This window comes from Microcebus murinus, chromosome 22 (assembly GCF_040939455.1).
Source record: "Microcebus murinus isolate Inina chromosome 22, M.murinus_Inina_mat1.0, whole genome shotgun sequence".
Taxonomy (NCBI): domain Eukaryota; kingdom Metazoa; phylum Chordata; class Mammalia; order Primates; family Cheirogaleidae; genus Microcebus; species Microcebus murinus.
This window is the reverse complement of record NC_134125.1, coordinates 13,247,589-13,264,842: the sequence shown is the minus strand read 5'-3', so window position 1 is coordinate 13,264,842 and position 17,254 is coordinate 13,247,589. Positions and strand designations below refer to the sequence as shown.

General features: G+C 47.1%; 1 protein-coding gene across 1 annotated transcript in view; it reads right to left on the bottom strand.

Moving 5' to 3' along the window:
- The window catches only part of SRRM4 (serine/arginine repetitive matrix 4), a 143,633-nt gene extending 131,423 nt beyond the window's left edge, over positions 1–12,210 (bottom strand). Inside the window, exon 1 of the mRNA XM_012756497.2 lies at positions 11,672–12,210. Coding sequence (XP_012611951.2) covers positions 11,672–11,802 — 131 coding nt within the window. The 5' untranslated portion in view covers positions 11,803–12,210. The remainder of the gene's footprint in view (positions 1–11,671) is intronic.
- Positions 12,211–17,254: the final 5,044 nt, after the last annotated feature.

Sequence of the window (17,254 nt, the reverse complement as noted above, 5' to 3'; positions counted from 1 at the left end):
CACAGGATGGGAGTCCCTGTGGCAGCCACTACAGCCTGAGTTCCGTTGGAAAACATTAGAAGCATCCAGGGGACTTAGACTATAGTCTCTAGCTCCTGCATTTATTTTTTATTTCAGAACATTACAGGGGAACAAAATGTTTAGGTTCCATATACTGTCTTTGCCTCACCTGAGTCGGAGCTACAAGCATGCCTATCCCCCCAGATGGTGCACACCACGCCCACTAGGGTGTGAACGCACCCATCCCCTCCTCCCTCTTCCCACCTGCCCACATGTGCACATAAGTGTTGATCAGTTAGTACCAACTTGATGGTGAGTACACATGGTGCTTGTTTTTCCATTCAAGCTCCTGCATTTAAGCCACCACATACAGACAGTTTGAGAGTTGATTTGTTAAATAAAACGACATAAGTGCTTAGATCCAGCTTAGAACCGCCAGTGTTCTGGGGTGTGGATGGGTGTGGCTGGTGAACAGTAATCACATTAGTTCTTTTCCTCATCTCTACAACACACAGGTGCTCTGCATTGAACCCATTGTCAATGGCATTAACTGCTTGCGAGACCTTAGGTAAATGACTCAATGACTCTGGGCCAGATTCCTTCTGCAAAGTGAAGCGTCAGGGAGGGTGGGACTAGAATATTCGTGAGGCCGCCCCAACCCTTCTAGTTGTCAAGATGTCTTTTCTTTGGGGGCCATACATAACCAGGAGCCCCCAGTGGAAAAAATGTTTCCGCCCATACCTTGGGGCCTGCTCCCCTTCAATCTGGTACCTGCCCTGATGGGGCACATGCTGCTGCTTCTGAAGGCTCCTGACCTCTGGGTCCCCCTTTTTGCTTTGGGGGATCCACTTCAATCCCTCCATCTCCCAAGGCCATTAAGAGGGGTGTCACTCTAAGAAACTCTCCACCCAGGAAACAGCATAAAGCTGGTATGATCTGTGGGCACAGGGGAAGGAGGGGGTTGAATAGGAGTCACTTTGACAGCACAGCCTGGGGCAGGGACCAGAGCGGGTCATGCCACTCCCGGCCTTGCCTGGCACATCCATGCTCAGTGCCCAGCCTCTTGGGGTCAGAAATTTTGCCCCCGCAGTGGGATGGGGACACTGAACTTGGAGTCAAGAGATCTGGGGCTTATTCCAGGTCTTTATAAGACCTCAAGCCTCAGTTTCTTCATCTTTAAAATGGACATAAAACTGGCACTGACTGTTGTGAGGACTGAGTGAGATGGATAGTCGTTCTTTAACAGTGACAACAGCAATAGTAATAATGACATACCATCATCATATGCGATATACCATGATAATACCATATACCATAATAATGATATACCATCATTTCATGGTGTGATTATGGTGCAAATCATTTCACATCTCTGAGCCTCAGGTGTCCATGTGTAGAGTGGGAATGAATCAGTTTTTCTGTCTTCTTCTGCGAGGAACTCGGAGCAGTGGGGTGTGTTGGGATTGGGTGTCAGGTGGTCCATGACACCCAATGCTTTAGTAACAGCTCTGGCATTGCCTTTCTGACACAGCGTGGAATGCCCTGTGCTCTTTCTGCACCCAAGTGGTCCCCACCTATACAATGAAGAGGCTACCTGAGTTCTGTAGCAGTCCCCTCAGGCTGCCCCTTCATCCTGGCTGTACTGAATGCCACAGTGAGGTGATTGATGATGGTTTATAAAGCGCTGACCATTGGAAGGTGCTGTGATGGTCAAGCCCTCTCATTCCTGTGGCAAGCAACTATCCGCGTGGTAAGTCCCGGCTGCTGATCAGACACTCACCCTCCCTGGAAGTGGGCAGAGCCCCAGAATCACCTGCCACCTGCCTGTGGAAGGGAAGCAGGGAGGCTGGCCAAACAAAAGCCCCTTATCAGCTGGAAGCTCTGAAACCTGACCCCAGAAACAGCCAGAGCTGTTCACCTGCCCTGCTGGGCACAGGCTGGGTGCAGACGGACATCTCACTGGGATCCCCAGATCAGTCAGCGGGCAGCATATGCCACAGGAGGCCCTGATGGGGCAAGATGGCATATCTCACAGTGGGGGGTCGGGTGGCGAGAGAGCCAGTGTCTGGTTACCTGATCGCGGCAGAGATGTTCAAACAGGAACCATGGCGTTGGTCAAACACCACTTCCCTGAACCCAGAGCTCACCTAGGCTGACTCAGGCTATAGACCTTGGGCAAATCTCTCCCCTGTGTGAGTTTCAGTGTCCCCATCTACAAAAAGAGGTACTAGGTTAGATCAGGGGGGCCCCAAAGTTTTTTGATCTCATGTCTCAGGGGCAAACATTGAGAATGAAACCCTGATATACGTGTATTTATTTATAAATTACGTATGCACGCTATTGCTCCAACATATTATGCACATTATAAAACATATTCGTCAGCCCTCCACATGTAAAATGAGGAGCCTGGATGATCTCTGGGGCCCCATGAGCCCTAGAGTTCCAATGCTGTACCCTGCAGGTCTCTGAGTTTCCTCATCTGTACAATGTGCTCGTGGCTGTATCGTCCTCAATAATAATTTATTCAACAAATATTTAAAGATCACCCAACTATGGGCCACTGTACTAGGTGCTGAGATATCGTGAGGAATGAGGCAGGCACAGTGGTTCAGATGGTTCTCCTGTGAATCAGAGGAAATAACATAGCTGTGTTTGAATATTGGCAATTCCATATGGTTCAGACTATTAAGCGTGAAAGTGATTAGATGAGGGGAAAGTGCCACAGTTCATGCATTCAACCAACATTTGTCTGGCCCCCTGCCACGTATCAGGGGAAAGAGACACGACAGTGAGCACACAGCCACGGTTCCTCTCCTCACGATGCTTAGTCTATTAGGAGAGGTATGCTTTAACCAATGATTGCACAAATCAATACAAAATTACAAATGTGCTGAGAACAGTGATAAGGAAGGAATGTCTGTAATGAAGAGTGTAATGTCTGTCTCATTGTGGAAGGAGTCCCTGAGGAACAGCCTGGGAGCCGAGACCTGAAAGTGGAGTAGGTATAAATTAGGTACTGGTATATATAAAGGGAGCTTTTCTGGAAGCACGTGCAAAGGCCCTGGGGTAGGAAAGAACACGGGAAATTTGAGTAACTAAAAGGAATGGGATGTAGCTGGAGCAGAAAGAGTGAAGGGTAGTGTTTTATAAATGATTTCAGGCAGATTGTCAGGAACTGGACCATAAAGAGACTTACAGGGCTCTTCAAGGGGTTGACTGTATCCTATTATAAAAAAATCATGGGAAAGTGATGGAGGGCTTTAGGTAGGGGAGAGAGGGTTTACAAGGTCTGACTTGCTTTTCAAAGAGGCTCTCCTGACTACGTAGAGAATGGATATGAGGAAGAGGAAGAGGAAGGCAGTATTGCTGTGAGTGGCATGAGATGGAATTATAGCAATGGCAATCTCCTAAACTGACTGAACATAAAACAAGATGAGCAAAACACACCCCACCTTAAAACCCAGGCAGCGTCAGGAAGTGCAGCTGGTAGACAAGACCATCCTTGCAATGGGGCAGACCTGAGTTCAGTTCCTGGTTTCATCACTTACAAACTGTGTGACCTTGGACAAACCACATGTCACCTTCCCGATCTGCTTTTCCTCCTCTTCAAAGCGTGCTTTACCACAAACACACCAGTTAAGAGCTCCGGGTTCTCCACCCAATTCTGACTCTCACCAGCCATGTGCTCTTGAGCAGGTCACTTCTACTCTCAGAGCCTCAGTTTCCCTATCTATAAAGCAGCGTCTTGAAGATACCTCTCTCCTGGAGTTACCTGGAGGGCAGAACTAGATAACACGTGTGTTTAGCACAGGGCTAGGCACACGGTAACACAAGGAGCTCTGCACACACGCTCCCACCACGAGGGAGCACACACACACACACACACACACACACCATGAAGATGCACACGCCAGGCCCGAATGGCTCCTCTCTTTCTGCACAGTGATAACTGTCTTCTAAAATTCCAGCTCGCTTGCCTGAGCTTAACTTTTAATGAAGCCAGAGCACGGCGATCTGTCGGTGCCTCTGCTCAGCAAAGCTGTCAGCAGGATCCAAGCCCTGGGAACCTAGCAGCTGGGGGATTCTCCGGATGAGAAACATTTGCGTCCAGAGGTTCTTAATATTTGTTTTGAACAGACACATGTAGACGTGAATTACTTAATGACTGTTTTAGGGCTCTGCATTGTTCCTGAATTTGGTTTGGCTTTGTCTCTATGACATCTTAATTCAGTGTTTTATTTCACGGAGCTTCGCACACAGGCTGTGGCATATGGGAGCTCCCTCAGCGAAATCTCCCATGGAGGGGGGAGACGGGGGAGAGAGACAGAGACAGAGACGAGACAGAGAGATCAAGAGCAGACTGTAGCTTCAAGGCTGTGCAGTGCACAGGGGCCGCCAGGTGCGAGCCCTAGGTTTACGTGTAAGGATCTGAGAGAGAGAACAAACCCTCGCCACTGTGGGCACAGAATTTATCACTGCTATTTGAAAGTCTAAACAGTGTCTTTTTCAATTTCCTAATCTGATTGATCACAATCACAGAGGCTGTAAATTTCACGCTTGTCCATAACACATGGAAGGACCCAGCTAAGCTTCTGGCGCTGCTGTTCAAAGTCATCCCTGGCTGCAGCAAAGTCAGGGAAGAAGAGCCACGAGAAGCAGATCAGACCTGGGACCCTGCCTAAGAGGGCAGGAAACCCCTGGCTCCCGCCAGGGCCACCTCTTGCCCCTAGCCTGTGAGCTGAGGGCCTAAGAAGTCCTTACCAGGCTTATAAGGCCCCATTTGATCAGCTTCCTGCCTAAATCTTGGGAATCATCTCCTGCTACTCTCTCTCTCTCTCACTCACTCTGATCCAGCCACACTGACATCTTTGCTATTCCTCAAATACACCAAGCGTGTTTCCACCACAGGGCCTTTGCACGTGCTGCTCCCTCTGCCTCAAGCACATTTCCCTCACTTATCCTCACAGTTCACTGCCTGCCTTCACCCAGGCCCCTGGCCACTCCATCTGACAGGGCAGCTCCTTCCCTCACCCTCTATTCCTTTATTCTTTGCAGCACTCATTGCCACCAGATCTTCTACCATGTATTTATTTGGTTCTTCATTTATCATCTTTCTCCTCCATGGGAACAGGGACTTCCTGTTGGTTGTTTGCTGTTATATTGAGTAGTATCTCAATAAAAAAAAAATGTCAAATGAGTGAATGAATGAATACATGAATGAAAGTAAAACTTAATTTCTTTAGCCATACATGGCTTCTTCCATTTTGTGCATTCTCTTCCCCATGATTGATTTTATCTTCAATATGTGTGGGCTCACTGCACTCCCCCCATCAGCAGTAGTTGCTCGAGGAATGCAGACCAGATTGCATATGAGCCAGAGCTAGTCCGTGAAGGACAAGAGACCTAATGGCCCATGCCAAAGTCTTCACCCTTGAGCCAATGGCAGGGAAGTTGGGAATTTTATATTATATGGGCAATTCCCTTCCACAGCTCCCCTTCATTAGCACTGACTGCTCCCCAGACTGTAACGCCCCCTCCAGAGAGTTAACCTGCTTTTTCTCCTGAGGAAAATACCTGGTCTTTGATAACCTACTAGAGGTGAAGGACTTGTTTGTTCTGATCATTCCTTGTATTTGTAGGTGAAATAGATGAAATCAAAGAATCATCCCCATTTTACAGATCAGATGACTAAGGAAAACTGTATGACCATAAGCAAGGGACTTTATGCCACACTGAAGATCTCTTCCTCCTCTGTTTTTTTCACATTCTCCTGTTTTTTATTCCCACCTACATGATAGTACTTAAAGACTGTCTGCCTCACATCATACGTGCTCGTGTTGTGTCTGCCTCCTGCCACTAAACCCCGAGGTCCTCAAAGGGAGAGACTGCCTTTCATTCATCTTTTTCTCCCCAATGGGCCTGGCATGTAGTAATAATAAAAACCACAATTTATTATTAATAGTAAGAGCCAACATTGATGGAGCCCTTACTGTGTGCCAGCTAGCACTTTTCATAAATTAGCTCATTCAGTGCTCATTGCCGCTCTTGGAGGTAGCTGCTATTATTAGCCCCATTTTATGGATGAGGAAACCAAGATTAAGAGAGTCCAGTCACTTGCCAAAAGTCACATAGGCAGTGAGTGTTTGCAAACAGTAAAAGAAAACATTTCTTTTGATTAGTCTGTCCCTAGGGTCCGACGGATTTTTTTTTTTAAAAAAACCAGCTGTACAGATGCCAGTGGCTCTTTAGAGAACCCCAAAACCATATCCAAAAACGAATCCAAGGTAGCTGAGCATTGCTGCTGAACGACCCCAGCCCAGGTGGCACAGGGCTTAGCATCCCCCGTCTCTGCATCTCATCAAGGCGGCCCAAGGCACAGTGACAACAACATCTACTTTATGGAGGTCTCGGTCGGCACCAGGCACTGTGCCACGCTCTTTGTATGAATTATTTCGTTCACGCCTCACTAAAACACGGCAATAGAAATATTCCACAGATGGAGAGGCTGAGGTACCAAGAAGTGAGGTGACTAGCAGATCCCACAGCTAGGAAGTGACAAAGCAGGAATTGAGCCTGGATGGATCTGACTTTGGAGCCCAAACTCTCTTCATCACTCTACTTCTTCCATCTCAGAAATATTTTTTTATACCTCTGTGAAAGTCTTAGTAACAAGCATGTAAAGGGCTCCAGTTTTGCTAAGCCCCTGCAAATTCTTCCACCTCACAGCAAAGCAAAGCCAGCCTCTCAGGGGGTGGGGGAGGATGTTTTTAAAATTTATTGCACCCCTGCGGCATGCCTGAAGTGCCCACGGAGCAGAAGGCAAATGATCCTGGGCTTCTTGCCCCATTACCGGAGTTAGGATTTTAGGGATGTTTCCCCTTTTTGGTGGCCTGGAACAGGGGTGGAGGTGACATAGACGCACATGCCTGGAAAGCACTTGCAGGTGGCATTTAGTTCAACCTCCTGCCCCCTTACCGGCTGACACATCCTCTCGTTCAGCCTGACAGATGTCTCCATCTGGGAAGCCTCATTCAGACACTAGGGAGAGTCACATCTATTTGCAGTGCATGTGTCTTTCGGGTGGCACTGATCAGAATTCCCAGTGTGTCAGAATCGGAGGTGGGGCCGGGAGAAGGCTAATCTGTTGCTGGGTTTGGACCACGTGCACCCGTTCAATTAACGCATCTGACGTTCATTGAGCATCTTTGGCCTGGTTTTCTAAGACAGCACAGCTGCCAAGTGAACACGGCAGAATGTCACAGTGTCAGAAATGACCCCTACACTGACCCCTGTACCCCATTCAACAAATTTCACCTTTTAAAAGGAGAACGGTTTGACCCAAACAGTAACACTCCCTTCCAGAGAAAAGTGCTCATTCATCCCCAGGGGAAGCAGTCTGGGTGACCCTCAGTACATTGGCTCTTAACCACCACGGCTGCCAGAAAAATCCTCCCCCGCCCCCCCGTCCCTCCCTCACCCAGCCCCCTGGGACCTAGTCAGCACAAATGTGCTAACTGATCTCCTGGCACTGAGGGGAGTCTGGAATTAAATGGTTCAAATGCAGTTTCTTTCTTTTCTTTTCTTTTCTTTTCTTTTCTTTTCTTTTCTTTTCTTTTCTTTTCTTTCCTTTTTTTTTTTTTTTACAATTTGGCCATCTTTCCCTTTATGCAGTAAAATCTCCAATAGTTTAGAATTTATGATCCTTTGGACAGGGACTGGGCTGAAGTCTGCTTCTGGACTACTCTGCATAGAGAGGATTTTTCAAGGAAAATGAATAGCTTGCTAAAAGAATTGTTAAGGGAATGTGCATTCTATTTAAGGAAACCTCTTTTCTAGCCCTGTACTAACACTCATGTATTTACACATGATTGATATGCTAATTTCAAATGATTTTTACATGTTCATTAAGTCCTTAGCTACAAGTATTCATCTTCCTGGTTTGAACTGGCCTCAAACACTAGGTTCTCCCAGCACCGAAACTTCTTAGGTGACAACTTTTCTAGACTAAGAAATTAACAAAGAGAATTAAGTTAATGCCAGGCAAAATGACCATACCCTTCTTTGATGAGGATAAAAGGAGGGGTCTCTCTACACTTCAGGTGCCTTATTAATTCATGTTTGCTCCCTCCCATGTTAATATAGAATGAGGTTTAACTATGGCAACCCTATATCCTGGTTTGCCTAAGATAATTCCTGTTAGATCTTCCATTCTGGAATAATTACTAACAACAATATCCTCTTTCATTCTTAAAGCCCTCTTGATATGAACTTTAAATTATGTAGTTGCTATAGATTTGGTGAAACTTACGTAATTAAAATTATGATGTTTTTCAAGGAGTTTAAGCTTTCTTTAGACTGGTAGTGCCTAGCCTTCTCTCTACAAACTAAAAGAATGCTCCCTAAAAATGTTATACCAATCAATTCTGAATCCAGATAGTCAGATCAGAAAGCAGAAAACCTTCCCTCAGAGACAGAAATTATGGGACCACTCCCTACCCTACCTTGTGTGTGTTAATTTCATGTCAAGGTAGTTGCTTGTCAGGAGTTGAAATCCCACGATTTTTATTGACAGTGCTATTTCAAGGGAGAAATGGGTCAGCACAGAGAACACAATACTAAAGAATTGTTGACTTCCTTTTGGCCATTCTAAGCTTTGTTATAGAGCTAATATGTAATAAACAAACACAGTGCACTACACACGGCAGGGTGTGCTCTACCTGACTCAATCGTCCCAGCCCACTGTCTGAGGTTGCTACTCTTATTATTTCTATTTGCAAGCTGATGAACAGGCTCAAAGAAGTAAAGCCACCTGTTCAGGATCCACTGCTAGTCACGACAGAACCAGGACAGGCATCCAGGTTGCCTTATGCTCAAGTCTGAGCTCTTAACCACTATAATATACTGCCTCCCACTCTGCTATACTGCTCTGACATTTGAGTCAGACATCTGCTTGCAATTTGATACATTATAAAGCTATTGCCTCATCAAGTATGCCTCACGGTGGGGGGGGGACAGGAACTGAAGGGGGTTGCTCGGATTGCTGTATGATGTATGCCTACTGCTGTGAAATCAACGAATTGAATGCATGCGTCTATCGTGGTACTAAATTATCTTCAGAGATAGACTTAAAATATCCTGAGGAAGTTCATTCAGGGGGGCAGCCCTCATCTATAAACAAATATTAAATGTGTAACCAACAGCAGTGACGATTGGTTCATCCACTCCCTCCCCCATCTCCCTGCAGACAGACACTTGTGCTGATCTGCTGACTGTGATCTGGGTTTGACTCATGGAACTAAACATTTCTGATGAGACCAAGTCCCCAGATCGCCTCTAGAGGAAGCCAATGGAACCCAGCTGATGTGCCAATGTCTCTGCCCTTTTCCTCCTAAGAACTTGATTTGGAAACGTGACACTTTCACCCTTAAGGAAGTATAGAACATTGAAAAGGGAGTAGAAATCGACTATCACTGGATGTGTCTGGCTTGGGTGAGAATGGGAATGATTCAGGTTTTATAGCCAGTCTGTTAAAAGACAACTCAAACCCAGCCTTTCCTGAAGACTTGAATATAAATGTTCTATTCTCACTCTCTACCCAAAACCAGGAGTAACAGCTATAAAACTGGAATCTATTCTACGGAGAAGCCACGCCTATTACAGAAGTATTAAATAGGATTCTCCTAGCATGACATAAATTGAGGTCTTATGGCTCAGACTTTCACCCCAGGCATGGTTTATAGTGTGGAAGGAGACACATGACATTAAAAGGCACCAAGAGTGAAATGATACTGGGGTGAGGGGGAGAGCTATTGTAAAAGTCTCAGGTAGATTAAATTAGAATTAGCACAGAGCTGCTAGCAGAAAGCATGAAGGTTGAGAGACCTTGTGGACATTTCATATAATTGAGAGTATGACCAAGAAGGCAGTATGACAGTAACAGACAGACAAAGGGTGAAAGTACCAAGCAAGGTGGACATCGGGCATGCTTTTCTGAATCAAAACACCACCAGGAATCTGCCTCTCTCTCCCTGTACCCCTAAAATAGATGGAAGACTCTGGACCAAATGCCACACTTCCAGTTTCCAGTATTTCCTCTAGTTCTTTCTGCAAGGGCATTTTCTTTGGCCAGTGCAGCATCTGACTTGGCAACAGTAGGGTGCACTCCAAAGGTGGAACGGATAGCAGAAACCCAGGAAGAGAAAATCGCTGATGTCAAAACTCTCTACAAAGAACCTCCTTCCAGGCAGAGAAGCACCAGCTTTTAATGGCATTTGGTGTTATTGTTCCCCTTCTCCAGCCTGTGTCAGCGTGTGTCCCCTCCCTCCCGTCCACAAATACTGGCTGTTGCAGCTGCTGTTTGCAGCCTGCTACACCCTAGTGCCCCAGGATGTCACTTGTCCACCCATTCCCAACACGGGACGCCCATTTTTCTAAAGACCTGTATGATCCTCTAGCAGACTGTGAAGAGAAAAGTTCTACAGTCTGGGTTTCATTCTTCAGCCATGATTCCCCATCCGTCTTCCAGCCCACACCCACTGGAAAGTTCAGATTCAGTTGTGCCAGAACAGGCGTTCATTCTGTCCGAAGCACTTTCACAGACATGTTTTCAATCTGCTCCTGAATGCAGCCTGCCAGGATTAATAAAATCCTCCAAGTGGTCCCCCTGGTCTACTTCTTTCATTTCTCCCACCTAACCACTCATCCAACACCCTCAAAAGAGGAGTTTTCATCCTGCCTTGATTTTCCCTGACAGAGAGCACAGCCTTCTTTTCATTCTCAAACTCCTCTAAATTGAATGATTTACAAAAAGAATTGGATTTTCTCTCTTTTGGAATGCTTCCATTCCCCCCAGCCTTCTCTTCCTCCGCATCCTTTCTCACCCCTTTTCTGCCTTTCTTTCATTTCTTCCTTTATTCTCCCCTCTGTCAACAGCATATCTACCACCATCCAAGGATCTGTTCTCATCCCTGAGTTCAAAGCAATCAGTCTCTTTGGGGAAAAAAAAAAATCAAATAAAACTCTTTCAAGATCATCTTCATCATCTTGGAAGGCTCCTCCCTGACTCCTGAGCTTAGAGTCCCGATTTTGGATGCTGGAGAGGAGAGGATTCAGCAGCAGCAGCAGTAGCAGCAGCCAGTAAGGTGTGGAGGAGGGTGCTGTTTTGGGTGTATTTGAGGGAACAGCATATGGGCTTTTGTCAAAAATGTTCCGTGCTTGCTAGTTTCTGAGCTGAGGCTAGAAACGAATTGCTATCTCTGAACACTGCTTGAGTTGGTTCAATCCTCATCTTCTGTCCTTGTACAGCATCCCCCAACAACCTCAAACCCACCATTCCTTTGACCCCTGCCCTCTGAGCTCTGTAATACCAAGAAAAGTTTCTCCGTCAAGTCGTACCCCACCTGCACCGCCCACCCTAAGAAAGCAAAACCTCTTGAATAGGAGCCACGGGTTCCGTTGAGCGTCGCTCTCCCCCCGAAATCCCTGTCCCTTCTCACCATCTTCCACCTCACACTAGCAATTAGTTCCCATGTTCCAGCGGGAGATACGGAGCAGTGACGAGAAAAGACAAGCGCCCTGGCCCAGCTGCCTGCATCCACCCCTGGGGCGCTGGGACACAGACCAGAAAGGGGGGGGTTTTCAGGGTCTCCCCTTTTAAGAGGAGGGTCATTACCTTGGCAGCGGCTTGCGGGCCGTTATGCTGGCGACAATGATGCTCTCGGGACGCGGGGTGGCCACCGCTTTGAAGGTTCCTCGCCAGAACTTCTCAAAAAGCTGCTTCTCGCCTTGCTGAACGCTCGCCATAGTCAGCCCAAAGGGGCCGGGGCGCCCGGGCGCTGTCCGAAGTGCTGAAACGTGGACTCCAAACCGGGGCACACCCGGCTCCGGGCTCCGTCCGTCTGAAACCCAGAGGGGTGGGGTGGGAGAGATCGGAGTTCAGGGCGGGGGATGGGACGTCTCAGCCCGGGCAGGCGGCGGAGAAAGAAGGCTTGTGCGCCGGCTTTCTTCGCCTTCTGGGTCGGCTCTGGGCTGCGCTCCGGGCTGGGCGAGCCTCCGCGCCCCACGCAGCGAGGGGAGGACTGGCTTTCTCGGCGGCGCCGGGAGAGAAGAGGCGACAGGGTCGTCTGTGTGTGCGTGCGCGTGTGAGCTCCGGCGCGCCCGGGTTTTGTCTCTCGCACAATGTGACGTTGGAAAAGGAGGCTGGTCGCGAGAGCTGCACTTTCCTCCCCCCACCCCTCCGTCTCTCCTCCCCACCACCCCCCTCCTCTACAGGCTCAGCCTCCTGCCGCCATCTGCATAACAAAAGCCCGCAGGTCTTGGGAGGAGAAAGGGCGGGGCGTGCGCCTGTCACCAGGCCCCCGCGGCGACAGAGTTGCAGCGCTGACCCCACCGAGGGGCAATCCTGGCACCCCGATCAGACCCAGGCGGGAGACCCTGCTGCTTGGCCTTCTCTCCTCTCCCATCGTCGCGGGCCTCCCCACCCCCCCTTTCTTGCGTGCCCTTGGGGCCCGGCCACCTCCCTTCCCAGCCGCTTCGCAAGTCTCGTGGCAGATCTTCTATTGAGGGAGGAAGTAAAAAACTTAACCTATCCGCCCAAGCCGACCGTCCCCGCCCCTCACTTCTGGGAGGGACTGCCTAGGCCGGCAGAGAGGGTCCCCTGCGTTCCTCCTTGCTCCTGGGGGCCGAGAGATCCCCACCACCCAGAAAGTGCCATTTGATGGACAATCCGTCACCAACTGGGCTTCTCGCCATCTGCCGGGCGGAGACCCCGCCCGCGAAGGGGCGCAGCGTCACATCTGTGCGTGCGGCGCGCGGCGGAGGATCTCTCTTTTGTGTCTCACAGCCGCCTGCCCGACGTCCCCGCTGCCAAACCCGTCCAAAGGAAAGGGTGCCCCTCCCACCCCTCCCCACCCCACCCCTACCCACTCCTGGGGAATTAGTCTACAGACACTCTTCCTAACACAGCTTGTCTCGGGAAAAAGAGTACGTTTTTTGGAAAAGCAAGCGCTTAGGGGGAGGGTGGGGGGGAATCTGAGGATTACAAGGGGATGGTTACTTTCGGGTGTCGCCTCCCCTTCTTCTACCTCCTCGCAGTTCAATCGTAGTCCCAGCAGGTGGAGGTTTAGGATGCCCTGTGAACCCGGGACCCAGAGGATCTGGGCAGAATTTCTCTTGTTTTCCCCCAGGGTTTTCACTAAGGAAAAGAAAGCGATGCGGGACCCCTGAGCCCATCCCTCTGTCGGAGCCCTTTCATCTCCCCCCACCCCCAAACGTCCCGGGCTGCAGCTTCCGGGAAGGAGGCCTCGCTGAGTCTTGAAGGCTTCCCAGCACCGTGTCCGGCCTCCGCAGGAGTAAACCCGTGCGTGCTTCTTCCTGATGCTGATGGCAGTGGGGACCCAGTGACGGGGAGGGGATGGGGCGTGGGGTGCGGGGTGGGGGCAGGGGAGTGGGGCACCAATGTGAACTTAAGAAATTCTTTGAAAGCTAACAGGAGTTAAATTAGGAGGTGAGGGGAAGAGGAGGATACAGAGAACAAGATGGGACAATAGAAGAAAGGCCCCTGGAATGAATGAATATCCGTCCGAAAAAGTGCACGGTTGGGATTGTGTGTGCTCCATGTTCCCGGGCCGGCTTAGGCGAACGCCTAGGAGCGCTGCTCGCTCTGCAGTGACCCCTTCTGGCCAACGGCTAGAGATGCATTTGCTGGCTGCTAAAGTGGGTTGCGGCTGCCGGGAGGTGGGGCCAGGGCTGCGATGCTTGGAAGTGGAGGGCCGCGGAGACCAGGCGCGCCCCTTCCCTCCCTCTCCCCCTCGCCGTGCGCCAAATATCCCCTCTTCTCCCGTGGCTGTCAGGCCTATTTCCCCGCTCTGAAGTTGATGCCATTCTAAATGCAATCCAGAGCTGACTCCTTCAGTGGCCTGGGATATTTAAAACTATCCTTAGTCATGACATTGGGGGCATGAACCGAGTCACTTGCAGGGGAGAGGTGGGAGGGATCCTACCCCCACAATATCAATCATCTCCCAGCTGTGTTCCTGTTCCCTAATTCCTAGAACGTTGATAAAGCGCCCATTTGCACATCATTGTCTTTTTTGAATCCCGAGGCAAGCAGCCAGGTAACTTAGACTTTAGGTCTAGCTCCTCCAATATAACTTCAATTCCAGTTCCTCCATCACTGTATGGAAATATAACCATCTGTGTCTCATTCCTCCAGGATATTGCTCTCTGTTTCCCCAGGGGCAAGGCAGCCCATCCCATAAACTAAGCGCTGTCAACATGCTAATTAGTGAATACAAATATGTGGCACAATTGCTGCTTATGATACTGATAGCAGACATCACTAATCCATCACAACACTATTTCTGGGACCGACCCTCAGAATCCTTCTCAACACAGTCTTCTAGATGGCCACTACTGCTTGGTTGGAGGGGGCATTTCCGATAAAATCAATTTGACATCCATATCTAGAGGGTGCTTCTCTACTGATTGGTATTATTCTTTCATTTGGAAAAGGGAAGAGCAGGGAGAAGTGATTCCAGGGTTTGCCAACCCAGGCATTCTAGATTGGAGCTAAAGAGATTCTTATGCATCCTTCCCCCTAGTGATCCAAAGAGGCAGCACCCCCAGCTCAGAGAAATAGATACCCTTCCTCCTGAGGCAGTTCAAATCCCATCTCACTAACATTACTGCACTACCTTGGGTAAATCCCTTCATCTTTCTGTGTCCAATATTTCTCTGAGTACAAGGGGGCTAATTATTATCCACCAGCATCAAGGGACATCAGGAAACTTAACAGTCTATAGCCATTTCTGAAAGTCCAGTGAACAGTGAAAGATTCGAACAATTACTGAGATGATGGGAAATATGATAATCAGACCAAGTCATCTGTCTTTGTGCCTTTAAACAAGATCTTGCTAAACCATTCAAATTACAAGATTCTGGATTTCTTCATACAGACACATGGGGAGAAAAATACAATTGCACTACTCAAGGTTTACCAGTATTCACTTCTTGGAAGTTCTATCTTGTGTCTAATCTGAATCCCATCTCTGCTGTTTATTGTGCATTCCCTCTTCTAGAACATAGATATACACTACTTCAAATATCCCCAGACTAACATGTACAAACCAGCAACCATTATTCCCTGGTTGTATAGTTTCCAAGATTCTACAAGACAAATGTGTTCATTGCTGTCTCAGATAATAATAGCTACATTTATCAAGTCTATGTTACTATGTTCTATGTTCTAGTCACCATGTGTGCTAAGCCCTTGATAAACATTATCTCATTTAATCCTCCCAAGAACCCTATGAAAAAGAAACTATCATTGTCTGAATTTTGCAGATTTGGAAACTGAGTCTCAGAGTGGTAGAATTACTTGCCCAAAATTGCATAGCTAGCAAGTAGTAGAGTGAGAGTCTGGTTTCAAACCCAGATATGGCTGCCTCTAAAGTCTAGGCTACACTGTCTACTATCCATAGGATATAGGTTGTGTTCATATTTACAGCTGCCCATTAGTCTGTGTATCTATTTATGCTACCAAGGATGTTCTTTGCAGAGCCTCCACCTCCCTCCTGGGGGAATAGCAAAAAGTAATTGCTTGATATTGCCCTGATGTGGCATCCTGGTATTTTATATGTCTTAATGTTATTTTGTATTATTATATATGTATATTATGTGCAGTAGTATTATATGTATTAATAGTTGGCAGGGCAGGACAGGAATCTCCAAGACTACCATATTGATTTTGTTGAAGGAAACCAAGCCAAAGAATCTCTGTTGGGGGAGGAAGGAGCTGTTCAACCTCAAGACCTGAATAAAGGGACCATTCCTTCCCAGAGCAATTGTACCAACCACCAAATTGGCCTCCCTGCTGCAAGAATTAGACTTCTGCTTACCCACCCTCCATACTTACTCTTTCTAGAGAATTTTTTTCTCTCAAATTGCAGGCCTATTCATAACTTTCTTCTGCTGAAAACCTTTTCCTGATTCCCCTAAATTAGTAGGATAAGTACCTAACTCTTTTGCACCACCCACAAGGCTCTTGTGATTTGGTGCTTTCTTTCTGTCTCTGTCCTTGAACTTCACACTGCAGTCATTGCAGATTGCTCATATACCTCCATATGCCCCATTCTATTCCATGACTCTCAGAATCATTGAAAACAGTCTCCTTTGGCCTCTCTGGTCTCCTGAAAAACTCTTATTCATTCCTCAACACTTCATAATCATATCATCTCAGAAATCTTATCTGATCCCTTGTATACCCATAATAAAATCTTGCCCTTTCTTAGGCCTCCTCTGATCCATGGGTATATTTTCTAATTTGTTTAGAGTTATTTTTCATAATATTTATTGTGTGATTCTTGAAAGGACAGACTATGTCTATTTCTTATTTGGGCCACCCATGTCTAGTATAAATTGGCACATAGTAAGAGTTCCATAAATGCTGGTGTTATGAGTAGATTGCAAATGGAGTATACAGCTATACTAATGTGCATATCACCCTAACCTGTAGGCAATAAGGCGTGATTTTATATCTACATATTATACCTGACAACACAACATTCATTCACACTGTGCTTACTGGTATTGTATATATTCATTTAACTGTGAACTGATAGAGAAAAGGACTACATTTTATGTATACTCTATGTATGTTATATATAACATTATACTATGTATAATAGTAATAATAGGTAACTATAATAATATGAAATAATATATGTTTATATAATACTTATATAGTACTCAGTGCCAGGCATTGTTCTAAGTACAAATAAATATTAACTCATTTGATGCTCACAGTAACTATAGGTTAGCTCCTGTAATTAACCACATTTTACGTCAAAGAAAACTGAAACTGAGTTGAAGTAACTTATCCAAGGATGCACAACTAGCAAAAAGTAGAGCAGACATATAAACTCAGTCAGTTTGACTTGCAGAGTCTGTGCTCTTAATCATTTTTATCTACTGCCTCTAAAATGACTTTTATATCCCCAAATGGCATTCATTTATGTGCAAGAATGCATTGTGCATGGCACTTGGACAGGGACAAAAATGGGTCCTGTTTTCATGGAGCTTACAGTTCAGTTGGGGTGTTGGTGGTTATGTTAAACATCATAAAAAAAAAAACAAACCCACACCTCAGAGGGGAAATGATGTGAAACTGGATAACTAGAAAATTTCCTAGTCTGAGTATAAAGAGGTAAAATCTCTTGATGCATTTGCATTTAAGCTTAACCTAAGAATAAGAGGC